General features: G+C 52.8%; 1 protein-coding gene across 3 annotated transcripts in view; it reads left to right on the top strand.

Moving 5' to 3' along the window:
• The window catches only part of SIL1 (SIL1 nucleotide exchange factor), a 112,021-nt gene that overhangs the window by 78,993 nt on the left and 5,988 nt on the right, over positions 1 to 27,040 (top strand). For all 3 annotated transcript variants that reach the window (XM_069869666.1, XM_069869667.1, XM_069869664.1), the window contains one exon: positions 26,203 to 26,299. In XM_069869666.1, the coding sequence (XP_069725767.1) occupies positions 26,203 to 26,299 (97 nt within the window). The remainder of the gene's footprint in view (positions 1 to 26,202; positions 26,300 to 27,040) is intronic.

Below are 27,040 nucleotides of genomic sequence, written 5' to 3'. Positions count from 1 at the left end.
AGGTAGGAATTACCTCAGTGAAGTGGACGTGTGGGCCTGGCTGGTTGTGCCTGGATTTCACAGAGGTGGGAACACAAACCCAGCAGTGCGGGACCATGCAAATGAGGTTTCCCTTTGCCTTAAGCAATGAAACCCTGCCATACGTGAGGAACCGCCAAGATTCTTAGTGTTTTATCCCTTTCTGTCAGCGTAACGGAGAGGGCTGAGCAGGGATTCGGGATTCTGGTCCATGCCTGGTGCAGCAGGGGGGCTGCTGCCAGCATCCCTGTGGTCGGCGGCTGCCCACGTAGGGTGTTCCTCACCTCCCTCCCTTTGCAAGCAGATTGTTGTACATTTCCATATATCTTCTGTCATAAAAGCCCATAAATACGATTTCAGTGTGTTTGTAACAAGCAGGAACTCACCTGAGTTGTTTTCCAAATGGATACCTGGCTGCTTTTACTTAACGAGATCTTTTTCCGAGCTGAGCGTGGTAACGACTCTGAAATTTTCATTTTAAGAAATGCATTTTCTTCTCGGGCACTTCATAGCGGAATCTGTCTTAATTTCAGTTCAGCTAGTGTGTGAAAACACACGGTGAGGCATTATTAGTCCCTGAAGGAATAAAGACAGATGGAGCCCAAAATGGAATTGGCTTTATGATTAATTGAAACCTTCAAGAGTGGAATGGAGTCAGGGCTCGGTCCTACCCCGTCAGAGTCAGGAGATCGATTGCGCTGCCGTGGATCTCTGTGAGCACAGGCTGAGGAACTCAGCAGGAGAAACGCAGGTGTCGTGCAGTAGAGTCACCCCTGGGTTGTCCCTTTCCAGGGGGACCTCTTGCTCGAGGAGGGCACGGGGAAGAGCGGCGCCTGGAGCAGTGAAGGTGGTGTGTGGGTTGGGGTGACGGGGAGGGGATTGGGGTCTGCAGATTGGGTTGACGTGCGATAGTGATGAGCTGCTATTTCTGGCCTTGAGCTCCCACAGCTGTGCAGGATGGCTCTTGTGTGGCTGCCGTGATGGAGAGCGGAGCGAGACTATTTTAAGGCATGCTCCAAAAAACTTGGGAATGGGAATGTGGAGGTGTGGAAGCAGCGTGGGGAGGGCAGTGAGTTCAGGCTCTGCTCTGCGCTCCTGTGACCTGAGCAATTCCCCTTAGGGCTGTGGTTTCACGTCCTTGCCTGTGAGACATGGAGGGTGGATCTGTCCCTGGAAAGAGAGTTATGGAGAAATACCTGGTGGTGTTACCTGCGCTGGCTTTGGCGTTAGGGGACATTTCTGGAGTCTGTAGCCACAAACCTTTACAGCATTTCTAACGTAGCTGCTGGAAAGGAGAAAGAAAAGGTGCTGCAGAAAGGAGATCGTGGAATGGTTTGGGTCGGAAGGGACTGCAAAGTCCGTTGAGTCCCACCCCCTGCCATGAGCAGAGACACCTCCCACTGCATCAGGTTGCTCCAAGCCCCATCCAGCCTGGCCTTGGACACCTCCAGGGATGGGGCAGCCACCACTGCTCTGGGCTACCTGGGCCAGGGCCTCCCTACCCTCACAGCAAAACATTTCTCCCTAAGATCTCATCTCCATCTCCCCTCTTGCAGCTGAAAACCATTCCCCCTTGTCCTATCCCTGCCCTCCCTGCTCAGGAGCCCCTCCCCAGCTTTCCTGGAGCCCCTTTCAGCACTGGAAGCTGCTCTAAGGTCTCCCTGCAGCCTTCTCCTCTCCAGGCTGAACAAACCCCCTACTCTCTCAGCCTTTCAACTCTCCCTGATGTTTTGGGAGTAAGTCCTCCCTGTACAAACCAGCCTTGCAGCTCAGCCCATGACCATGCTTACATGGTTGGACTTGATGATCCGATGGGTCTTTTCCAACCTGGTGATTCTATGGTTGGTGAGTTCTTAGCAGCTACCGAGTTGGGGAGAAGCAGCAGGTGAAGGCAGAGGAGCTTTGCAAAGGCAGAACCAGGTCCATTATGGAGTTATGTCAGCATGTCTGTCTGGAGAGGGTGTGAAGGGGGTTGTTAATGCAGTGGTGGCAGTCCCTGGAGAGGACCCAACTTCCCACCCCACGGCTCGGCGCTCACGGATGATCCTCCGTTTGTGCTGGCATGGGGCATGCTGGCCAGAAAGAGGATTGTGGATGCCTTTACCTCACCTAGCTGAATGGGGCAAGGGGGTCTGAAAAAGCTTAAAGAAGGGTTTGGTGTAGAAAGATGCTGCTGCCTGTGGAGATCATAGTTTAAAGCACGTGAAGTGGCCAAGGGGACTGTGAGTGTTCTTGCAGGCCTGTGTTGCCTGCGCCCCCTGAGAGCAGGGGTACCTCAAACCCATCTTCCTGGGGCAAAATGGGTGAGGAGCAGTGTCCCCAGGTGCCCAGCAGCTGGCAAGAAGATACAGAGAGACACATTTCTTTGGTCCAGCCAGGAGAGGCTTTTCACAGTGCAGGACCCCTTCCTGCAGCACAGCAGCAGCATTTCTAACCTTGCTAATTGTCCTAACGAGTGGGAGGGCTGCTGCAAATGAGCTGATACTGCAGATCTGTGGGGACCTGAGCAAACGCGGGAAGCATCATGCCTGATGCCTCACGAATCATCCACTACTCACTTCTGAGAAGGGCAGTTTGGGTTTTATTATCCCTGATACCCCCTGGCATGGCAGTGAATTTGCCCAGGTGTGTTCTGAAATGGGAAGGAGGCTTTGTAGTTTGAGCTCTGTCTGCAGGACCTGGCCAGGGAATCGTAGAGGAAAAGTGTAAGGCTGCTGTGGATTTTCTTTTCTTTCCCTGGGGACCTGGGGATTGCAGATGAGCGGATTGTGGATTAGTGGATCAGGAATTAGAAATGCCTTTTTCGTTCTTGTGTTACACACTAATGAACTGACAAATTTAATTTCTTTAAATCCAGCTACTTCAGCTGGAATGAGTGAAGTCTTCTTCTGTCTCTCTTTAACTCGGGGAAGGATGAATCTTGATCCTTCCGGGCGTCACATCATCCAACTTCAGTTCTTTGTCTTTAGTGTGTGGCTGTTAAAGGCGGACAGTGTCCTTGGAAGGCAGAGCTCATCATCCTGTGAACCTCACGAACATCAAGGCCAAGGGCACGGTTGTGCACCTGGGTGAGGACAATCCCCAGCACAGTTAGGGACTGGACAGACAATGGATTGAGAGAAGCCCCGAGGAGAAGAACTTGGGGTACAGGGGGATGAGAAGCTCAACATGAGCCAGAAATGTGCACTCACAGCCCAGAAAGCAGTGGGACCGCAGAGTGAGAGAGGGGATTCTGCCCCTCTGCTCCGCTCTGGTGAGACCCACCTGGAGCCCTGCGTCCAGTTCTGGAGTCCTGAGCACAAGAAGGACATGGAGCTGTTGGCGTGAGGCCAGAGGAGGTCACAGAGATGAGCCGAGGTCTGCAGCACCTCCCGAATGAGGACAGGCTGAGAGGGTTGGGGTTGTTCAGCCTGGAGAGGAGAAGTCTGCAGGGAGACCTTAAAGCAGCTTCCAGTCTTGAAAGGGGCTCCAGGAAAGCTGGGGAGGGGCTCTGGATCAGGGAGTGCAGGAAGAGGATGAGGGGAATGGTTTTCAGCTGAGAGAGGGGAGATTGAGATGAGATCTTAGGGAGAAATGTTTTGCTGTGAGGGCAGGGAGGCCCTGGCCCAGGTTGCCCAGAGCAGTGGTGGCTGCCCCATCCCTGGAGGGGTTCAAGGCCAGGCTGGATGGGGCTGGGAGCCCCTGATCCAGTGGGAGGTGTCCCTGCCCATGGCAGGGGGTGTGACTGGATGTTTTTTAAGGTTCATTGCAATTCAAACTCTTCTATGATTCTGTGATCTGGGGGGGCTGCTGAGCAGTGTGGTGGCACACGTGTGTTGGGGCTGCAGCTCTCCACTGGCCGTGTGGTGCCTTGCCAGCACAGGGAAGTGAACCCAACCCCGGGAGATCTAGGTCTTCCTCTCTCTGTGGGGAGGGTCCCGGTGCCTTGGGCAGCCTCTCCGCTCTACCAGGCAGGGATTTGGGAAGTGCGGGTACCGGCGGATGCCCAGGCTCTGGTGGGCTCCACGTGCCTGTCCTTTAGCTGTTCCATTCTTCAGGTCTTGCATCTCCCTACCCAGAACCTGTGCCAGGGATAGCACGGAGCGGAAAAAGGCATTCATGTCATTCAAAGCCTAACGGACTGCGCTGTGGGACCCGATCTGCAGGGGGAAACCAGCCCCATCATTACCCAGTCACCCTTCAGAGCTTTAAATGAGAGCTAAACAAAACGGCCTTGGCTTTCCGGAGCAGGCTTTGTTCCTTCACTTTGTGCTGCTGAAAGTGGGTCTGAAAGGCGGCCGCCTCTCGACGCCAAGCGCCGGCACCCCCGGCAGAGCCGTGGGCTGGTGCCCCCTGCCAGAGCCAAACAGGCACAGCCCCTGCTCGCAGGAGGAGAGCGCCAGGACATCGGTTCCTCCCTTGACTGATGAAGGGGTTTTGGGCTGTGCTCTTAATACCTTGATTAACAATTAACATGATGGAGCTGGCAAATCCATCTCTGTTCTCCCCTGAACCCGACAGGTGAGGATGTGTTTCCTGGTTGATTGCTGTGCCTTGTTATAGCCTATTTATGATTGATTGAAAAGCGGGGGCTTTGTATGAAGAGAGACCTTTAATCTCCTGGCAGAGCCGAGTGTGTTTCCCTTCAGGAAGCGTTCCTTCTCTTCTGCTTATCTCTAACCCCTGCTTTAAACCTGAACCTGGCAGAGACCAGAAAGAAGGGAGGATCAAAGCGAAAATAATTGGGATCGCTGGCTTCTGTGGGCAGGCTGAACCCGTTATTCCTACTTAGGAACTAGGTATTTCTAAATAACTCTTACAAGAGACAATTTGGCAGTTGCAGCTTCTTCTTGATGAAAAGCACTCCAGTGTAATAACCATGGCAACAGTTGCTGAGGGCCAGTGCTACGAGGGACGGAGATGTGCTCTCAAAAGGACAACAGGCTCAACTTTCCTAACCAATGACACTGCAAAGAGGGTGAGGTACGATGAGCTCTGCCTGGTGGGAACCCAGCTCTGCCCACTTGTCCTGGTGGGGACCCAGCCACACGTGCCGTGCTGGGAGTGCAGGTTGCCCAATGCACCTGGTCACGAGCCACACGTCCCTGATGGTGGGTGTCTTCCCCTCTAGGTGACAGGGGAGCTTCTGACCTGGAAGCTGGGGGAAATCATCAGGACACCTAATAGGGGTGGGGGGCTGAACCTCAAGGTGAGACACCATCTCTGATCCCAAAGTCACAGATGTCCCAGGTTTTGGCTGCTCTGGGAAAGACTCCCAGTTACAAGTGGTGTCCCCAGGGCTCAGTGCTGGGTCCAGACAGTCTGGGTCTTTAGCAATGACCTGGATGAAGGCATTGAGTGCACTCTTAGCAAGTTTGCAGATGACACTAAGCTGGGTGGAAGTGTCGATCTGCTGGAGGGTAGGGAGGCTCTGCAAAGGGATCTGAACAGGCTGGACCGCTGGGCTGAGTCCAATGGCATGAGGTTTAACAAGGCCAAATGCCGGGTCGTGCCCTTGGGGCACAACAACCCTGAGCAGCTACAGACTAGGAGAAGTCTGTCTAGAAAGCTGCCTGGAGGAGAGGGACCTGGGGGTGTTGGTTGGCAGCGACTGAACATGAGCCAGCAGTGGCCCAGGTGGCCAAGAAGGCCAGTGGCATCTTGGCTTGTATCAGAAACGGCGTGACCAGCAGGTCCAGGGAGGTTCTTCTCCCTCTGTACTCGGCACTGGTGAGACCGCTCCTCGAATCCTGTGTTCAGTTCTGGGCCCCTCACCACAAGAAGGGTGTTGGACAAGAGGGAATGGCCTCAAGCTCCACCAGGGGAGGTTCAGGCTGGACATCAGGAAAAAATATTTCATGGAAAGGGTCATTGGGCACTGGAACAGGCTCCCCAGGGAGGTGTTTGAGTCACCTTCCCTGGAGGTGTTTAAGGGACAGGTGGACGAGGTGCTGAGGGGCATGGTTTAGTGAGTGATGGGAATGGTTGGATTCGATGATCCTGGAGGTCTTTTCCACCCTGGTGATTCTGTGATCCTTCTGTTGTTGATCTTCACCCAGCCTGATCGATGCCACAGACAGGTATTGATAATGAATACCTGACACAGGTAATAGCAGCGCTGGGGCTTTGTTAGCCATCTCTAGGACCACACTTGAAGCTGTGTAGCAGAGGTGACCGATGTTGCAGGTAGACGAGTTGGTAAGAAATGGGGCATTTGACTTGGAGAGTTGGCCCTTGGTGCATGGTAGGGGAGTGTGCAGGAAGGAACGGAGCCAGCAGCACCTGAGCTGAGCCTGGGAGAGTTTTCCGTGAGGGTCCTTCATCCCTGACTCCTGCTCTCCCCTTGCCCAGGATTCTTCCTAGTGCTGGCTGTTAGGATGACCCTGGAAAGATCTTTCTAGATGCTCAGGTCTTAATGTTGGCTTGGGAGCCCCTCAGTTTATGGGATGAAGTCCTCTCAAGTAGCTTTGTGGGGATGGGGTTGATTTTATTGGGCAGTATCCTGTCTCTGTTGCCTTATTTATTTTGACATTTTATAAGCCTGAAGAGTAAGAGATGCAGACTCTTTAAAGCTCACCAGAAGAAAAGAGAAGCCTGCTGAAAGGCAGCATTTTCACAGATCTCTGAGAAGGAGGCAGTAAATACTCCACCTCTGCTTAATAATAATAATAATAGGCAGGCTAAGTATCTCTAAAAATATAGAATAACGTGGGCCTCTTTGGAATAGTCAACATCCTTCTCAGCCCGCTGCCACCGCTGCAAACAAGTTTCACCAGAGATTCTGGGCATGATTATCAATGGCTCGGAGCAGCTGTGGCTTCTTTGACTTCAGCGCAAAGTCTGAGTGGTTGGCACGGCGGCAAACCAAGCCTCTTCCTTTTCTGCTTCAAATTGGGTCTTGATTCTAAGTGAGATGAATTTTCTCCTCCTGATAATTCTGTACATCTGAAGTGATTACAGCTCCGCGTGAGTGCTCTTTTAGGAGATTTGAATGCAGCGTTTTCTTCCGTCTTCAAAAAAAGGTTCCTTCGAGCCCTGTGATTCTGGAGAGGGGGGTGGTTAAAATCAATCCTGGTGGAAACCGTCACATCTTCCTATGCAGATTGGAGATTGAAACTTTTATTTTTATCAAACACACGCGGGGGCTCAATCGGAAAAACTTGTGTTGAGGTGAGTGGGTTTTGGCTGGTGGCAACGCGCTGCTGAATTCTTATCTGGCGCTGGGGAGGCAGAGCCGGCGAGTGGTATTATTTGGAGTTCTTAGAGAGTGAGCTTTAATGTTTGCTTAACTCCACTAAAAATAGACGCCACCCTCTTTTCCTAATAGGCGGCATTTGTCACACTTGATTCATTTCCTCTCCCAAACTGAGTTCCTTCATGAATATTCATCTCTACTCCCCAGGAATCCGCCTGTCCTCACAAGTTGTACTCACAATACGAGTCAACCTTTCAAAGCTCACCAAATACCTGGTTGGATCAGGCAGAGTGTTGCGATACCAACAGTTTTCATTGATTCCTGCCTTCTCAATGAGTCCTGATTGGTCGTTATCCCTCTCAATGAGACCCTTTAACGAATCTCCTGTTCCTGTTGTCATAGCAGCACCTCATTGCCCAGTGTGGCAAGCTCTCATTCACTGTTAACTGTGAGACTGGAGGATCAGCTTGGCAGTTTTTCTAGTGAGGATTAGGCCAAAAGGTCCCTTCTGAACTGTGATGAAGGTGGTTCTCTTCAGAAGACACCAGAACTTGGTACTTACGGAGCATTTCTGAAGAGAGAAGCGAAGAGTGGGAGAGGAGTCCTTACAGAGCTCTTCCCATTCATCCTCAGCCCCTGCTAGAAGCAGGAGAGAGACAACTAGAAAGTATGAAGTGGTTAATTCATGGTTAAGGAAGTCTGATGGTACCTCAGACCTTCTAGCCTTCTATGTCCCTGCTACTCAGGTGTTGCGCTCCAAGTTGCTGCTGGAATGGGAGAAATCTGCTGCTGCCTGGTGAATGTTGAGGAAGTGAAGAGCTGATGAGATGCTGGAGGAACATGAGGCTAGCAGCGCTGCTGAACCATGGCCCCTGAAACCCTTAGCTATGAGAAGATGTGTGTGGAAGGGCATCTGTAGGACCTTGTGATAAGGTGATCACATGTTTCACTCTGCAGGGACCAAGGAGAAGACTTGATGCAGTGATTTTCGTAGAATCATGGAATGGTTTGGGTTGGAAGGGACCTTGAAGATCATCCAGTTCCAACCTCCTGCCATGGGCAGGGACACCTCCCACTGGATCAGGTTGCTCATCCTTGAACACCTTCAGGGATGGGGCAGCCACCGCTTCTCAGGACACTGGTATGGGTGACGTGCCAGTTTACTCCATGAAGGGGTGCTGTAGGCTCCCACACCTGCGTTGCACCATCTACCACATCAGGCGGCGTGTCTGCTCCTACTCCATCCCCACGCTGTGTGCTCACTGTGTTAATGCCTTCCAACCTTGTCATTCTTCAAGCAATCCAAGGACTAAAATTGATGGTACCTCAGCAAGGTGTTCATGCTGGGCTTGTGAGGGTCACCCAGAGGGTGGACTTCTGCTTCCAGGGGAGTCTTTGCCATCAAGGGAGACCATGCTGATTTTCAGCAACATCCTAGAAGGGTTTCAGAGGGGTTGCTCTGGTGTTGTGGGTGAGAAACATGCGTAGCAGAAGGAGTGACCTCATACACCTCCCATCCTGCATGTCCTAGAGCGGCTGCTTTGCTCTGTTGCAGCGAGACGTAGCTGTGAGTGGTTGAGGAGTGCAAAGAGGGACAGTGTTGCACAGCTTGACCCAAAGGAGTGATTTATCAGCGAGGATGCCATCATTAACCAGCAGGACTGGTCCAAGGCACCAGGTCAGCATCTCTGCTCTCACCTGGAACGGCGCCATGCGGTCGTGTGCCCAGCGGCGGCAGAGCCCGTGGTTGTGTGTCATCTCCAGGGGTGACTTCTCCCTTGGGAGCTCAGCATGGAGCGGGGAAGGAGGGCTCTCTGTGCACTGTTTACGCTGTTGCCACATGCCGAGGGCTGGGATCAGCTGGGCCTGTTCCCAAGGACTCCGATGTTTGCTGAGGGGCATGGTTTAGTGTTTGATAGGAATGGTTGGACTCGATGATCCGGTGGGTCTCTTCCAACCTGGTGATTCTGTGATTCTATGATGTTGCGCAGGGCGTTTGTCTTCCATGCATCTCGCTGGGTTTATTCCAGAGCTCTGAAACGTAGCCAAGATAATCCATGACCCAAACGTAGGCAGGAGGCCTAGTTTGATAGAATGAGAAAAGGAGAATGAATCCTTACTCCCCTCAATCTTTCCTCCAGAATGGAAAAAAAAAAAAAAAAAGCAGTAGCCAGACCCTGCAAGTGAGGTTTTGTTTTTTTCCTGTGTGGAGCCAGATTTGCACCGGCTGGCTTTCAATTTTACAGGCGTTTATTATAGGCAGGAATAATTGCTGGCACTGCGCTGCCACTGCTGTTGTTTGCTCTTACGGTTTAGGCCAATTACATATGTAAGCCCCTGATTTACAAGCGAAACCAGAACTAAAATAGCTTTGTGGCCTGCAATTTGAAGAGCGACTAAGGTGCCCACAGCCAGCTTTGTGCTGGGAATCAGGGAGGTCCATTGGCGTAAGTATTGGGACCCAGATTGTCCAAGGCATTACGCGACACGTGCTGTCACAGCGCAGCGTGAAGGACGTAAACAGGGATGAGCGTTTGAAGATCGGGAATGAGCCCAGATCCATCGTGTGGCAAAAGTGCTACAAAATTCATGCTGCATTTGGGGGATTTGCAGAGAACGCACACAGAAGGGAAAGAATTTGAACTTAGATGAGATATGAGGATGAAATTTTGTGCTGTGAGGGTGGGGAGGCGCTGGCCCAGGTTGCCCAGAGCAGTGGTGGCTGCCCCATCCCTGGAGGGGTTGAAGGCCAGGTCGGATGAGGCTTGGAGCCCCTGATCCAGTGGGAGGTGTCCCTGCCCATGGCAGGGGGAGGGACTGGCTGCCTCTGGTCCCTTCTAACCCAAAATTTTCCCTGATTCTGTGTTCTGCAGGATGGCCTTAAACAAAACCTATCCAACTGGAGAAGAGAAGACTGCAAGGAGGTCTTATAGTTACCTTCCAGTACTTGAAAGGGGGCTACAAGAAAGCTGTGGAGGGACTGTTCATAAAAGCTTGTACTGATAGGATGAGGGGCAACGGGTGTGAACTGGAGAGGGGCAGATTGAGACTGGACATAAGGGGGAATTTCTTCACCATGAGAGTGGGGAGGCCCTGGCCCAGGTTGCCCAGAGCAGTGGTGGCTGCCCCATCCCTGGAGGGGTTCAAGGCCAGGTTGGATGGGCCTTGGAGCCCCTGATCCAGTGGGAGGTGTCCATGGCCATGGCAGGGGGTTGGAACTAGATGATCTTTAAGGTCCCTTCCAACCCAAACTATTCTATGATTGCAACTGGTTTATCTCCTACTGTTGCCATCCGGTGAGCCCTTCTGGGGAAGAAGGATGGATGGCATTCCTTGCTGATTTTCTATTTGATCAATTGTGATCAAACTGAGGATTTGTTCTTGCTTTTGCACAATAGGCTGAAGAAGAGTGGGAAGGAGGTTGATTGATGAGACAACTGATTCTCTGTAGGGCGATGGTTTCCAAACAGCTGCTTGGATGGCTCATGTCACCCACGATACGTGTGACTTGGACTCTGTGTTGCTTAGCCTGGGGAAAGTCTCACCTTGCCGTGCTGGTCCTGCCCAGTACCATCAGCTCTGGGGCAAGGAAGCGGGGAGGAGGAAAAGCTGCCCTCCTCCTCCTTGCATCGACGTCCAGCTGGTGTCCTTGCTGCTGGCAGGAGCAGAAAGGGAAGGATGTGAGTTAGGAAGTCAGGATGTTTGTGGACACTGATGTCATCGTCACAAATCAGTAGTGGATGCTGTCTGCGGGAGGTAATAGCAGCTCCGTGCGGGAAGGAGGCCAGCGTTTCACACTCCAGGGGATGGCCAAGGGAGGATGATGCACTTGTATCGTTAGTGATTAATGCAGAGCAGGCGGCTTCTCGTCTCGTAGGGTTCGTGTGCTCAGCTGGAGGCTGCGGCAGCCTCTGTTGTGTAAGCGGCCTGGGATTAGCTGAGTGCCAAGCTGATGGACGTTGGCAAGGAGACGCTCTACACCAGCTCAGCACAGGGCGCTCCCACGCGGGTTCATGAACGTCCGCCTGGGCATGAAGCATCCGTTTAGGACTGTTGGTTTCTGCTGTGATTTCCTTGAGCATCTACAGCTTCCAAAGGCAGCACAGCATTCTGTCACAGAATCATAGAATCACCAGGCTGGAAAAGATCCACCGGATCATTGAGTCCAACCATTCCTATCAAACACTAAACCATGTCCCTGAGCACCTCATCTGCCCGTCTTTTAAATACCTCCAGGGATGGGGACTTAACCCCTGCCCTAGGCAGCCTCTGCTGATGCCCAATGACCCTTTATGTGTAAATTTTTTTCCAGATAGCCAGTCTGAACCTCCTCTGGCGGAGCTTGAGGCCATTTCTCCTTGTCCTGTCCCCTGTCACTTGGGAGAAGAGCCCAGCTCCCTCCTCTCCACAACCTCCTTTCAGGTAGTTGGAAAGAGTAATAAGGCCCCCCTCAGCCTCCTCTTCTCCAGGCTAAACACTCCCAGCTCTCTCAGCCGTTCCTCTTGTTCTCCAGCCCCTTCACCAGCTTCGTTGCTCTTCTCTGGACTCACTCCAGATCCTCAACATCCTTCTTGTGGTGAGGGGCCCAGAACTGAACACAGGATTCGAGGAGTGGTCTCACCAGTGCCGAGTCCAGGGGCAGGATAACCTCCCTGGACCTGTCACCCCCTGGGGCAGGCAGACCACGTAGCAGTGTGCAGCGTGCCCTCAGCGGACTCTGCGCACTAGTTTCCATCTCTACGAGGGAGATGCAAATGCAGACTCAGATTTATTTACTAGGCTGCGATCAACGGAGGTTTTACGTCCTGGCAATTACTGGCAAGTCTTCTCTCCTCCTGTGCCTTCGCAGCACATGTGTGAACTCCTGGTTGTGTCACCTTGCCGTCTCCTCTCTTAACACAGTCTAGCAGTGGGAAGTGATCATCACAACTCCCAGTTGCGTAGCGTATGTCTTTCCACAGTTCCAGAGCGTTGAATAAATTGCACCCCGCTTCCTCCTTCACATTCAAGCTGTTCCTGAATCTGAGCTTCTCATCTTCCACAACCATACTCAGCACTTGCTTCTGCCCTGGTGATGGAGCCCTTACCTCCTGCCTTGCAGAACCCACCTCCGATGCCTCTATCGCTGCTCTCAACTAGAGGGACAGCGTTCATCTCAAGATCTTTCTGGCTTTTCCAAATCATTTCATTGCCGAGCTGTCTGTCTGTTGGTTCCCTTCTCTACTGCAGCACACGAGGGCTTTTTCTCTTTGCCTTTAGGGTCATTAAAACTTAATTTGCATGTCAGCTTTCTTTGTCAAGGTATCCGTTCTCTCTATCCATCAGTGATGTAGGAAATGCTACTGAAATTCCGTTCTTCTTGCATAATTGCCTTATTCCACTGCATCTTTTATGCAACATGTTCCCTTCTGAATGTGTTTCTCATCCTTGCTCCAGCCCCTTCTGAGCATCCAGTTGAGCTGTGGTCCCTGCAGCACCTTTCTGTCTTATATATGCACATAAATTCATTGCATTAGTAACATATTTTATTAGCTAGTTTGGTCATTTTAACTCTTTGACAGCTTGGTTCAGGAAGTCGTATCTGTTTCCTTCACCCTCTCTCTGAAGATATGATGCGCATCACCTAGCTTCCTTCTTCCGCACCTGAGCTAACTATCCAGGCTCCATCTCCAGCCAGGCAAGAGGGACAGGAACACCTCTAGAGAGACAATGTCTCCAAAAGATGAATCGTCCCAGCGTAAGACAGGAGCCAAGGAGAGCCCCATCTTCCATGGGCCAAGTTATCATTTCTGCTCGCTGCTGGTGACCATTAATTCCTTGGACATTTTCCAAAATAGATGCAGTCCCCTTTTGATCGAATCTGAAGCCTTGGACTGTAGACTTAGCAGGGTGGACTTAGCAGGGATGGATTGGTTGGACGGGATGGTCTTAAAGGTCTTTTCCAACTGAAACCATTCTGTGATTCTATGATTCTGTGACAGACTTTTCTGGATTAGCCCAGGCAGGTGTTGGGCAAGTACAGAAAGAGTGGTTGGGCCTCCAGTGAGGTGCAGACCACAGGCTGGACCACATCACTGAGAGAGCCCAGGTGGCTCGTCTGAGCTGTGTTTTAAGTCATAGAATCATAGAATAGTTTGGGTTGGAAGGGACCTTAAAGATCATCCAGTTCCAACCCCCTGCCATGGCCATGGACACCTCCCACTGGATCAGAGGCTCCAAGGCCCATCCAACCTGGCCTTGAACCCCTCCAGGGATGGGGCAGCCACAGCTTCCCTGGGTGACCTGTTCCAGGGCCTCCCCACCCTCATGGTGAAGAAATTCCTCCTTATGTCTGGTCTAAATCTGCCCCTCTCCAGTTTATAGACATTGCCCCTCGTGCTATCACCACAAGCCTTTGTGAACAGTCCCTCTGCAGCTTTCTTGTAGTCCCTTTCAGGCACTGAGAGGTCACTATAAGGTCTCCTGGGAGCCTTCTCCAGGCTCAACAACCCCAACTCTCAGCCTGTCCTCATATGGAAGGTGCTCCAGCCCTCAGATCATCTTTGTAGTCCTCCTCTGGACCCATTCCAACAGCTCCATCTCCTTCTCAGTTGTAGGTGTCTAATGTTACGTGAGATGAATCTGACACTTAGAAGGGTTTGGGGAAATGTTTCCCTCTTATTTTGTGTTTAGAAAATACAAAGGTATTTAGTGGATGTTTAAAAACCAACAGCAATAACAGTAATTAGAGGTGGGTGCAATTTTCCTTTATCTTCTAAGTGAATCTGCTAGAAAAATTCCTGCTGTGCTGATATTTGGCAGGGAGACCGATGCTGGTACCCGCTTGTTTGGGAAAATTGCTGCTGGATTTTTAATGACCATCAGCAGCACAACCTTGATTTTTAAATGTCAGCCTAAATGTAGCAGCTCCAGCCTCCTCTGCCGTGGCACGGGGGTGGTTGAGTAGGGATGAATCAGAATGCAGAAGGAATTGTTGGTGCTTTCTGTGACTCCCAAGTTTTCCTCGAGGGCTTCCCACCCGGGAACTGGCTGGAGTCGGCTGGGGGTTGTGTTGCAGCCGCTGGTCCTGTGGTGGCACTCTCGCTGTCGCTCTCCCTCTCTCCGCGTGGGATGAAGTTGCAGAGTGAGTTTGTTAGATTTCTGGTGTACCACAGGTCACGTCTTCTGTTTATGGAATCAGATGAATACAAACCGCTTTCCCAGCTTTTGCAGATGCAGCTTTTGCCTTCTCTCTCTGGCTGGAAGCATTCCCTGGGCTTCGCTTTCGGAGCTGAAATCTGCGCTTGGCATTTGCACGGTGTTGGTTTGCTGTGGTGGATGGAGCAAAGTCTCCATTTCAAGCCGTGACTCAGTGAAACAAATGTACTTTTGTCCTCTAAAAGGATTCTAATAGCAGTGCTAAACCTGCTGGGACCGGGAACAGCCCGAGCTGCAAACGTGACATTGCAGTGGGTGTGATTTTCCGTGCGACCCAGCGTCTTCCCTCGCCGTAGAACAAGGGATGGTTGCGATGAGGCTCGTTAGCGACGAGCGGATCGGTTGTTTAGCAGCAATACCTTCCGTGGCGCCCGGGCTGCTCCGAGGCACGGCCCTAAGCAAACCGGGTGGGAGATGATGGAAGAATTTGCTTGATGGAATTTGTTGCCTTCCTCAGTTACGGGAGGAAGGCGGAGAGTTGCGAAACAGATGGCAGGGTTAAAATAGGACAGAGCTTCGTGGAGATGCTGCTGGAAGGGAGTGAAGTGCCTGTTCTCACACTTCGCTTTGTGTCTCGTGGAAGCGCTGGAGAATGCCGGCGCTCCGCTGGCATTCCCAACAGGGACACGCCAGGCTTGCTTTTCTTTTTTTTTTTATATAATTAGTGCTTGTCTTGAAGAAAAATCAGCTCAAATGAGCAAGCAAACAAATAAAGTGAATAACAATTGAAGGGCTTCGCCTTGGGCCGCCTTTTAACGTCTCTCAAGTTTAGTGGGATGCGTTACGTAGGGACTCGCTGCTTCTGGAGAGTTTCAGCTGAAGTGTTAGAAGCCCAGGGGTTACCACTGAGGCTTTCTTTTTGCAGTGCTTTCAGGCAGCTTTTTGCAGTGTTTTTGTGTTACCTAGGCATGTGAATGGGTTTTGTTGGATGTTTGAATAACTGTGTGTCTCGGATGATGCTCCGTGGGCTGCGGCAGACCCTGCGGGGATGCTTCCATGCAAAGCTGCCCCATGGCGAGTTACAGTCTTGTCAGGGGTCCTGCAGCAGCAGCAAAGACCTGGGTAGGACCTTGGATGCTCCTGTGTTTGCCACCATCCTAGGCCAGTTCAGTTTTGGAGCCGGGAGGCTGCAGGTGTGCAGAGAAAAGGAGTGGAAGAAGGGGAGGAGCGGAAAGGCAGGAGCCCAGCGCTTGCACTGATGTGGCTGCTGATGCTCCTGGGAGCAGTTCAGGTTCTCCTTCTATAAATCAGGGGGTGCTTTGAAGTCTCTGTGATGAAAAGCACTGGATGAGCTCAAGGACGCGGCATTAATCCTGCAATATTGTTCTTCTTCCTTGCTGTCTTGTGGGTTTTTTTTGAAAGACATTGACACCGGCTTTGTGGGCTGTGGCTAAAATGGGATGGAAATAAATGACTTCTGCTTGTACTCGTGGAGAGTCGCTTGCTCTTCGCAATGCAGCTTCTGATGAAACAGAGCCCATCCTTAGGTGCCGATATGCATTTGACCTCTGGTGAAATCCTAGGCTTTCAGAAATGCCCAGGGAGGGTTTGGTAATCATGGCACTTCCAGCCCTAAGGTTGATTTACGCCTCAAAATTAAGCATCGTTTTGGGTGATGGAGCGCCGGGAGGAGTCTATGTGATGTCCTTCTGCAGGCATCGCAGAGCGCTTGCTGGTACCTACCTGGGAGGATCAGTCATTCATTGCATCAGTCATTTTAGGAATGGTTGGACTCGATGATCCGGTGGGTCTCTTCCAACCTGGTGATTCTATGATTCTATGATTCAACATGTTGTGCTAGAAAAGCGCTCGCACAGTTCCCTTGGTGGTTGCAGACAGGGCGTGAGTGACCCAGTCCAGCCCTTAAATCGCAGCAGGCTGACAGACCCCCAGGCAAACGGCAGGGACCCATCCTTCACTGGTGGGAGGAAGGAGGAGCTGGACCAGCCTTGATGGTGCTGTTCCACACCCTTTTCTCTGCAGGCTCCTCCAGCTCTGTGCTGCCAGGGCAATAGCAATAGACTCAAGAATCAAAAAAATGAGCTTTTTTAATCATAAAATGGTTTGTTGGTCTCCAAGCAAACTCATGGGGTTGTCTTAGGCTCTTGGGAGGTGCACTCCTCCCGCTGACCTGGTGCTGGCGGTAGCTGCAGGTGCACAAACCCTTTCAAAGTTTGTGAGTCCCCCAGCCCTCAGCACTGATGTTTGTGCGTGGCTGGCAACAAAATAAAGCTTGGAGAAGGTGAAGTTGGGAGTTGGAGTTGGAGTTGGGAGAAGAGGAGGACTCCTTGGGAGCCTCATGTCTGTCAAAGCAGTGGGATCCCTGCCTGGTCTGGCTTTGTTACTGTGTGTGATCATAGAATCGTAGAATCATGGACTGGTTTAAGTCAGAAGGGACCTTAAAGCCCATCCAGTCCCACCCCCTGCCATGGGCAGGGACACCTTCCACTGCATCAGGGGCTCCAAGCCCCATCCAACCTGGCCTTGAACCCCTCCAGGGATGGGGCAGCCACCACTGCTCTGGGCAACCTGGGCCAGGGCCTCCCCACCCTCACAGCAAAACATTTCTTCCTAAGATCTCATCTCAATCTCCCTTCTTGCAGCTGAAAACCATTCCCCTCATCCTATCCCTGCCCTCCCTGCTCAAGAGCCCCTCCCCAGCTTTTCTGGAGCCCCTTTCAGTACTGGAAGCTGCTCTAAGGTCTCCCTGCAGCCTTCTCCAGGCTGGACAACCCCAACTCTCTCAGCCTGTCCTCGTATGGGAGGTGCTCCAGCCCTCAGATCATCTCCGTGCCCTCCTCTGGACTCACTCCAACAGCTCCATGTCCTTCCTGTGCTCAGGGCTGCTGAACTGAACACGGAGCTCCAGGTGATCTCCAGCCTGTTTTCATGGTACCTTTTCTCCTGTCGGTACAGCCTGTTGGTTTGGTGTTTGTGTGTGTTGAGCAGAGCCACCTGGGGAGGCTAGTTTTGTTGTGGCAGCTGAGATGTTATTGTCCAGAGCTGGTATCACTGCTCCGGTCTGCTCTGCAGGGCGGTGCGGGGTTTCACTGCACTTGACTCAGTCCTCTGTTCACGTTGCTTCTGTCTTGAGCTGTTGTGCTTGGGGCAGGTCCTTGTTTTGGTTGACCCAGACGGGCTCTGCGCTCGCTGCCCTGTGCCCCTGGGTCCCACCTGCAGGGCCTTCCTGCAGCCCTGGAAGGAGCCTTGCTGTGGCAGCACTGCTGTTGTGTATTTTTCTTTAATTACTTTCTTTCACAGCTCTTCATATAAATCTAATTATCCATCTGTTAGGCTACATTATAGAATACAGCTCATCTGACTTCTTGTTCCAAAGCAGAAGCCACCTTAGCCTCACCCTCTCCAGGCTCCGGCAAGCGGGATCTTCTCCCCATGGGGCTGCCAGAGGCTCTCAACCCTGGCCACGCTGTGAGAAGTGGCTCTGCTCTGCACTTCCAGCTCGGAATTGTGACTGCAAAGGGCCAGAACCTCCGTTTGGGTCATTCCCAGTTACATCACGTACCCGAGAGTGGCGTTTGCCCTGGTTAAACCCGATGTCAGTGTCCCCCCGTGAGCTCAGGGCTTGTCCGTAATGGGATATTAGAGCCCTCCTGCTTTGAATGAGTTTGTTCTGGGCTCTTGAGGAGCTCAGCTCTTGTTGCTGGTGCCTGGGAGGCAGATAGAACAAGCCGAGGTTCCCTCTGCTTTCCCGTCCTCCACGCTATTCCTGCCGCTCTGGGGTGACTCACGCTTCTTCGGTTCAAGTATCACATTAGCCCATCAAAATCCCAGAGTCACGTACTCCTCTCCGACTTATTCTCTGTGGCTCTCTTCTCCTCTTAGCAACAAATACTCAATAACCTAATTGCTCATTAAAACCCATCCTCACCTCTGTGTAATCCGTTGTGTCACGTTGAGGCGCGTTGCTCTCGCAGGGATGTGGCTGCTCCCCCGCTACTGCGATGAGCGCCTGCCTTGGTAGAAAGTGAGAAGGCAGCCTTGCATTGAAGTGGAGATTTTCATCTTCTCGGCTTTTTTTCTGGCTCTCCTATATTCCATGCTTTTGAACATCTAACACCTCTTTTAAGCTTCACATCTTCAGCACGAAATTGTTGTATTGTGTTGCCTATTGAAACCGAGTTTTCCTTTTGTCAGGTTTTCCTCCCCTCGCCCCCACTTTCTTCTTCGCTGTATTTTGATCGGCACAACTACTTCGGGCTCCATTTGTCTGGGTGGTTTTTCATCTCCTTAAGTCGTAGCTCTGAAGGCCTTTGTATGTGATAAACTCAGGTTTGAGCTGATGCTCAGAGAAGAGGCTTTCTAGGCCAGTTCTGCTGCGTGCGGAGTGCTCTGGGGTCTCTGTGCTTCATCCCTCCTCCTCCTCCTGACTCCAAACAGTTGCAGGCAGCCAGGTCGGGGTTGTTGCTATCTTCTTATCAGAGAATCAGAGAACGGTTTGGGCTGGAAGGGACCTCAAAGTCCATCCAGTCCCACCCCCTGCCACGGGCAGGGACACCTCCCACTGCATCAGGTTGCTCCAAGCCCCGTCCAACCTGGCCTTGAACCCCTCCAGGGATGGGGCAGCCACCACTGCTCTGGGCAACCTCAAAGCTCCCACCCTCAAAGCAAAACCTAAGATCTCATCTCAATCTCCCCTCTTTCAGGTGAAAACCCTGTTGTGCATGCAAAGGTCCCATCTCCTCCTCCATAGTGTGGGGCTCTGTAATAATAGAAAGGCTCCATTCCACGGGTTTTTGTAAGAGATTCCCCACCCTGTGCTTGAGTGTCATTTGCTGATGTCCTGTGGCAGAGTTTGGGTGGGTGTTGCAGGGGTGGGGGCTGCAGAGTTGTTCATGTTGAGTTGTCCTTGTTACCCTCTTCTTCAGACCTAAGCTCTGGAGGAGTTGTCGCAGTGCCCACCTGGGAAGGTGTGGATTCAAAGCCAGTTGTGCTCCGTGGTCGTTCCCGATGGGGGTTGTTCGTGCTTTGTCCAGTGCTTTGGATGCAAGAAGGAAGCGTAGTCCCTGCATGCATCACTTCTCACTTGCATGATCCTAATGCCTTTTCTTTTTACCTTAACCCTGTAATCTACAGTTCAGCCGTGAGGGTATTAACGAGCTGCTGCTTGTCCTGCCTCTCATTTCTGCCCTTCAGAGTCTCCGATTCACAGTCGTAGCACGGGCTGGAATTACTGAATTCCAGTCAAATCTTTAAACGCTGACATCATAATGATCAGTTTTCTCCTTTTATTATTTGTCAGGGAGTCTTTGCTTACAAGAGCTGTCTGAAATCCTCCAAATACGGAGGCCTCTGGAAGAGTTGCTGGCCTTTTCACACATGGCCCTGCCTGCGTTGCTCTCCGTTTCCAGGCCTCACCAAAATGACCTTTTCCAGTGCCTTTCAAATCCTTATCCAGGTGTGACGGCTTGAGAGGCACGAGGCAGGATGTGGAGCTGTGTCCCAGGCTAACGGCACCGCGGGCACAGCTCCATCTCGAGCCCCTTCCCTCCTGTGCGAGCAGAGCGTTGGTGCACACTCATTTTCTTCGTTAACAGATTTAGGAGTAAAAACTGGGGAGGTGCTGGTGGGAAGGGAGGGCGAGGTGAGCCGTGCTGCCTGTTTCTGATCCTCAGGATACAACACAAGCTAAATAGACTGCACTGAATTTTTTAGGTTGCTTCACGGCCTCGCAGACTTTGATCCCCGCCTTTGATTTCCCATGCGGCATCGCAGACCGCTGGTTCTGACGAGAGAAGAGACCCATTAAGCCCTGTCTAGCCTGGTGATTATCATGCCTCTTCGCCGTCAAGCAGGGCTTGCATCAAAGCCTGCACTCCAGGCTCCCTCCCCGTGCCCTGGGGAGGGGCTGGCAGGGCTCAGCACCCGGTGGCTGTGAGAGCGTGGTGGCCACGCTCCAGCTGGGGCAGGACAAGTGCTGTGCTCAGCACCCCGCTCCAGCCAGGCAGGAGCATCCCCTCTGTTGCACTCCCCAATTCGCACCATTTGGTCTCTCCACTTGGCCTTTGTAGGATGCTCAGAGGTAGAACGTGACCCCTTTTGGTCTCCCTCCACCTGCCTTCAGAAAGGATGCTCAGAGGAAGGAGGTCACCCCTTTTGATCTCTCCAGCTGGTCTCTGCAGGATGCTCAGAGGAATGAGGTGACCCCTTTTGGTCTCTCTCCACCTGCCTTCAGAAAGGATGCTCAGAGGAAGGATGTGACCCTTGTTTTTCTGTGGTCTCATGTGGTTTCTACAACAAGCAGACCAAGAAATAAATATTCTATGTATGTCCTTGCAGGAGCATTAGGGACAGAGGCGCTTGCCTGCCTGCCCTGCTCTGTGCTTCTGAGTCCCCAGGTCCCTCTGCACAGCTTGGCTTTCCGTTTTTTTTTAATTTCAATCTAATTTTGATGCTATATTGCGAGTGCCCGTCCAACTGAGGAGCCACTGCTGCTCTGGGGCTGCATTGCTGGTTTTCAGTCTTCTCGTGCCCCTCGTGTGTGGAGCCTTGAAAGACTTTGAAAGGTCTCTCCTGGATTTGTGCACGTGCACTCGGAGTCATCCTATGAGGAACGGGTCAAGGGTATATTATAATGGATTAAAAAAATCCCTTCTTTATTGAGCTGCTTCCTTGTGATGAGTTTGGCAGTGAAAATGGCAGAGAAGCCAGGCTGGATTTTCAGGAGCCACAGCTATGTCCTCTGTGCCAGTGCTGCTCCTTTGCATGCCCAAGCCGTGTCCATGGAGAAGAAAGAGCAGCCATCCCATCAGCAGGTCCCTAACAGCCCAACAGCAAGGTTGGAATTGCAAGGTGTGGGGCACCTCTTTGGAGGGCTCAGATCCCAGCTTGTGAGACCGTGTCTCCTCCAGGAAGCCTCGTGGTGTTAGTGGGTCCTCTGGCTGCTCATCCCCCAGGAAGCTTCCATCGTTCTGGATGCCTCTGGCTGCTCATCCCCTAGGAAGCTTCCATCGTGCTGGATGCCTCTGGCTGCTCATCCCTCACGAAGCCCCCATGGTGCTGGGTGCCTCTGGCTGGTCATCCCCATCCTAAGGTCTTGCTGCTTCCACAAAGAGCTTTACTGGGAAGGAAAAGGAAGAAGGGCACAAACATCCTGACCCGGCAGCTTGTAGAAGGTGCTGGGTCCCATCTCTGCCTTCACCACCGCCCAAGGCAGGACCTGTCCCTGGTCACTGTGCCGCTGCAGCACCTGTATTTCAGTTTTACTCCAACAGTGCTGATCGCAGCGTGTCAGCCCTTGCTTTTATTCTTTTTGCTCCCCTCCCCGTGTTCTGCAGAGGCTTGCAGTCTTCTGGCAAACGAGCCTGGACTGTAATCATTTCTGGCCCCGTGTGGGAAGTTGCGACTCCAGCGCAGTGAAAAATAACCTGGCAGAAAATGGAGCGGTTCCTTCTGCTGGCGTGAGCTGCAGCAGGCAGGCTCAGGTGGAGGTTTGCTGCTGGCTTCCCTCCCCTCCCTTTGTCTTCTCCCTTCTCCGCTGAAGGGCACGGTCACCTCCTCCAGCCTCCCAGGGGGAAACGTGCTGAGCTGGTGGCACGGTGGTCGCAGCTCCAGGGGTTTTGAAGGAGGCAGTGGTGGGAAACAAATGTTTGTCTTGTGTGGTCTTCAGCTTTGTGGTGTGCTTGTGACACTGTGGGTGGTGGCCCCGTCGCTGCAGGATGAGCCCACCTGCCGAGGTCCCCGGGAGCAGTGGGGAGAAGCCCAGAGGTGAACAGGCAGCCAGGACATCTTGAGCTGGGAGGAGGATTAGCTGGGGTTGGGATTTGAAAGCACAGCGAGTAGACCAAAGGCTGCACCCTAGGGAAGAGGGTGTCGTCTCCAGAAGGGTCTGGTGGCCATGTTCAGAGCTGTTCACAGGTCACCTTTTGATCTGGGATGCCTCAAGAAGCTCTGGATCTTTTGTTTGAGGGCCAAGTCCACCTTGCAAGGGGAAGAGCTTTCTCAGGAGCTGCTCAGAGACAACAGTGTGGGCACCTGTGGGCAGTAGGGATTCCTGCTGGTCTCCCCAAGCACTTCATCCCTCTTCAAAGCTTCTTGGCCAGTGTGAATACCAGCAGCATGTCCATTCACCCTAGCCGGTCCCAGTACCCAGGCTGTTCCTTGCATGGATCAATCACAATGAGCCTCTACCCAGCCTTGTTTCCTGCTCTTCTGGGACACAGTAAGAGAGAGATGGATGTGGTGGACGTGGGCCACCTGGCTTGGAGTCACAAGGACCTCAGACATGTGGTGAGGGTCACATCAGGAGGGGTGAGTCCTCCCAGAGGGAGCTGGGGCTGCTTTTTGGACATGCAGGGCCTCTCTTGGGAAGCCACCTGAGCCTGAGCAGGGCACTTGTGTTGAGTCCCTGTAGCTCTGTGGCTGTTTCTCACCCAGGTTTGGGGCTGGTTAATCTCATCTGCTGAACGCTCTCAAACCTCTGCCACCCCTGCAGCCTCAGGAGTGTTGTTGTCAGCTGCGTTCAGTCTCGGTCCCAGCCTCACAGTTTCATTCCAGTGGATTTCTTGCTGCTGCCACCGTCCCCCTGTCCATTAGCAGATTAGCACAGGTTGCCTTTTCCACAGAGCTCTCCAGAGTCTGTCACGTTGTATTTATTTTCTTCAGGCTGCTTTTCCCTGGGCTTGACAGTGTAATGTGTACAGATTGGCGCTGAGTTTTCCAAACTCTCAAACGAGCTTTTTGATTAGTGTGGAGCCCGGCCTATTGATAGTAGAGACATTAAACCACAGAAATGCTGAGAAGGGAGCAGCTCGCCCACCATCCAGGAAGGCTTCCTAACCTCTAGAGGTGCTCCTTGGCTAAAACTCCATGGTTCAGCAATTTTAATTAGATTTAATCCTCCAGGTGACCAACCAAGCACTAAAAGGCATAGCATTTCTTAAGTTGTCTCCCTTGCTGTAAGTTTTTATTATTTATTTTAGACAGATGTGACAAAAGAACTTGGATAGCCCAAACTTAATGTTTTCCTTGCATGGCACTAAGAGGTCTCTAGCGTAGGAGATCCTTCTTTCAGTGCAGTTATACTCAGCCTGCAAGCTTGTTCTGCATTTACTCTGGTCTCCCTTTCCCAGAGAAACTTGCATATAAAATTTGGTTGAGGTGTTGGATTGTAAGTTGTATTTTCAGTGTCAGAGTTGCCAGCTGGTCTGGAAATGCAGCCAGAGTTCCTTGGTCTCTCATTCACCCCGGTCCAAGAGCCCCGGTGCTGAAAACGCAGCCGATGATGTGCCAGGCAGAGCTGGACCTCCACGCCGTGCCCTCCCCGGGAAAGCGTGAAGCACAAACCAGCACAACCCAACCACACATGGACAAAGACCAAAGCTGGGAAAACAGAGCTGGAATAAACTTCTCCTTCCCACCCCTGCCTGGTTTGCAGCAGAGCTTGTCACAGCAGGAGGGCTGCCCGTGCATCTCCGGGGTGGATTTTGAAGATGTGCAGGGCTCTGAGAACGGCCCCGGCGGCTCTGCTGCTGCAGCCCAGCCTCTGCAGGAGGAGGTTTTGTGCTGGTGTGGTGAGCGTGGCCGTGCTCAGCCCTCCTGGCTCGAGCACCGGCTGTGCCCAACTCTCTGCTGAGGGCACCTTCAGTAATGCTGGGACGTGTATTGCTTCTCACCGCTGCATCTCCTTGCTGCAGGGTGTTGTGTCTCTGGACTCCCAAAGGAGTCTAATCACAAGCCTGGCTTATAAATCCATCTGGACCGAAAGGAGATGCAGGATTCATTCACTTCTGCAGGGTAGATAGTGCTTATCTCTGGCTGTTTCGAGGTGAGGGTCACAATTACCACCTTCCTGCCTGCTGGGGTGAGTTAGATGAATCTTCAGCCGAGCCCTGGGTGCTCTGGTGGCTGTTTGTCCTCCATCCCACTACTGTACTCTTCCCATCTTTGCCCTGGGAGAAGCTGCTGAGGCTGGATGGGTGCTGTGATGCTGCAGGGCTGCAGCTCTGTCCCCGCGCTGTCCCTGTGCCAGAGGGGCCGTGGCTGTCCGTGTGACTGCAGGTTTGGTTGGCGATGAGAGCAGCGGTTCCTGCGGTTGCATGGGGGCAGCTGAAGGTTTTGGGGCCAATGCTGTTTGCTGGGGTTGACTCCTGACTCTCTAAAATCAGAGCCCAGGCCATCAGAGGTGCCATCGCTGCTCTGCAGGAAGAAGGGGTTGGCTGTGCGGCTCTTCTCCCACCGTATCGAGGTGCAAAATAACATCCTGTTGCTGCAGGAGACTCTGCTGCATCAGTTGATGGGGTGAAGATGGGGGGATAGATACATCTTGGTGCGTACATCAGGTCCCACCTGGCCCCAGGCTCCCCCAGAAGCTGGTTTGCTCCCAGGGCTGCTGCAGCGCTGGCACCTGGGGGTCTGCGGGCACATGTATGGACCATGCTGTGAAAATCTCTTCTGCAGGAGGACCCTGAAGCTCCTGGGTTTGTTCTTTCTCCTTCTTGCCCTGTCTGGGCAGGCTGCAGGTGTCTCCTCCTCAGCAGGATTCCTGTGCTGGGGTGCTGCCTGGGGGCTCCCACAGCAAGGGTGTGAGGAAGGAGGAATCAAAGGTGGCTTTCAACACCCCACACTGTTCCTGCCTTCAGGCCAGCCTGGAAATTGCGGTTGGGAACCTGCACACCAGATCTTCTCCCTCTGAGTCAAGATGAGCAGGGAGGGTTGGAGAGATTGCTCGGCACCTCGCTTGCCATGGATGAGCTTAGTGTTTGCTCTCTTTCTGGAAGTCACGGGTTTAATTCAAAGCTGCTCCCTGCCTGAGTCTATTTGTCTTGTGTTTTTGTTTTTTATGACCCTGTCTACCTCTGTCTCTCTTATTTCTTGGATGATGCTTGGCACTGGCTGCTCCCGCAGCTTTGTGGGAGCGGTAAGAGCCGTGGGGGTTTTGCTGTAGCAGGGATGCCTGACCTTTGTCTGGCCGCGGTGCAATTGCTGCTTCAAAGTGCAGCAAAGGCTGAAGTGCTGGAGCTCTTCAGAGCACGAGAGGCTTGGGATCAGGGATGTAGGCAGGCGGTACGTTGTGCTCTCACCTGAAAGCACTGCCAGAGTGGGAGCCTGCAGCATCTGACCTCTGTGCTGCCCTCCAAGATGTGCTGGAAGTGGGTTTGCAAAGCGTCTGCATAGTCGGGGCAATTGGTACCTGTCAGCGTGCGAGGCTCGTCTGCGTCTGCACCGGGGGCAGCTGCTCACATCCAGCCCTAAATTGTAGGCTGGTTCTTGCAGACAGAAGGATGGATTGAGGCATTTGTAGTCCTGGGAGAAAAGCACTTCAAGCTAGAGGTGTGTAGGTGGTGAGACCAGGTGTAATTTGTGATACAGAAGCGCAGGGGACGAGCAGGACCTTCCTCCAGGTGAGCTGCAGGGCTGGTGCTGCAGCACAGGAACGATTAAATCAGCCGGTGGGGTAGCAGCGAGTGTGGAGTGGGTGAGGGGGAAAGAGAGCTGAAATAACAGGCTGTTAAGGAGTAGATGCAATGCAAAGCGAGAGGATTAGAGGCTCTGAGGGAAATACAGGGGAGGGTGGGTAGGATGTGGGCATGTGGCGGGGTGGCACAGATGGCTCGCCGTGCCCTTCCCCAGCCCTGTTGCTGTTGTGTGAGGTTGCTTTGGTCGTGTGCTGTGTTTGGGGTGGCTTCAGGCTTCTCCATAACAATGAGCTACGACTGGTGGGAGCTGGGGGGGCGCTGAAATGAGCCTCATTGGTGCCCACTGTGGGGCACGGCTGCCCCAAGGAGAGCTGGCTCTGTCCCTCCCTGCCATGTCCCGCTCTGCTGCTGACCTGCCCTTCGCTCTTTCCCCTGCAGTAACCCCAAAGTCCAGATAGAAGCCATCGAGGGTGGCGCGCTGCAGAAGCTCCTGGTCATCCTGGCTACGGAACAACCCCTGGCCGTCAAGAAGAAGGTGAGAAAGTGATGATGCACCTCTGGGAAAAGCCTTTCTTAGCACTTTCTCACTTTCTACAGCTCCCTGAAAGGAGGTTGTGGTGAGTTGGGTGCTGGGCTCTTCTTCCAAGTGACAAGTGATAGGACGAGAGGAAATGGCCTTGAGTTGCACCAGGGGAGGTTTTGATTGGATATTAGGAAAAATTTCTTCACCAAAAGGATTATCGGGCACTGGCAGAGGCTGCCCAGGGAGGTGGTTGAGTCTCCATCCTTGGAGGGATTTTAAAGTCGGGTAGATGAAGCGCTCAGGGGTGGTTCAGCAGTGAAAGGTGTGGTTGGACTCAGTGATCTCAAAAGTCCTTTCTGACCAAACAGTTCTAGGATTCTATGACTTTTGTGCTGAACTCGATGGAAGCGCTGCCTGAGACATCGCTGACCTCCTGAGAGCGTGGGCCGCTGTGCTGGGTGGGCTGTGGTGCCCCCCAGGCTGCTGGATCCCCCCTGCTCCCTGGCGCTGTGGGGAGCTGCTTCCCCCTGGCAGGAAAGGCGGGGGTCCCTGTGGCAGGCACGGCCGTCAGAGGCTAACGAACGTGGGAGCTGACGTTTGGAAGGAGCTAATTGCTGGAGCCAGCCCCACGTCCCGCCGACGGCGGTGGCTCCCGAGCAAGCGGAGCAGCGCTGAGAGCCCCCAGCCAAATGTGCAGCGCTGTCCATCGGGGGGACTTCCTCACCGCCTGCCTCCCTCCCTCCTTGCCAGACT

Source organism: Phaenicophaeus curvirostris, chromosome 15 (assembly GCF_032191515.1).
Source record: "Phaenicophaeus curvirostris isolate KB17595 chromosome 15, BPBGC_Pcur_1.0, whole genome shotgun sequence".
Classification (NCBI taxonomy): domain Eukaryota; kingdom Metazoa; phylum Chordata; class Aves; order Cuculiformes; family Cuculidae; genus Phaenicophaeus; species Phaenicophaeus curvirostris.
The sequence above is the reverse complement of the archived record's forward strand: the minus strand, read 5'-3'. Positions and strand labels throughout refer to the sequence as shown.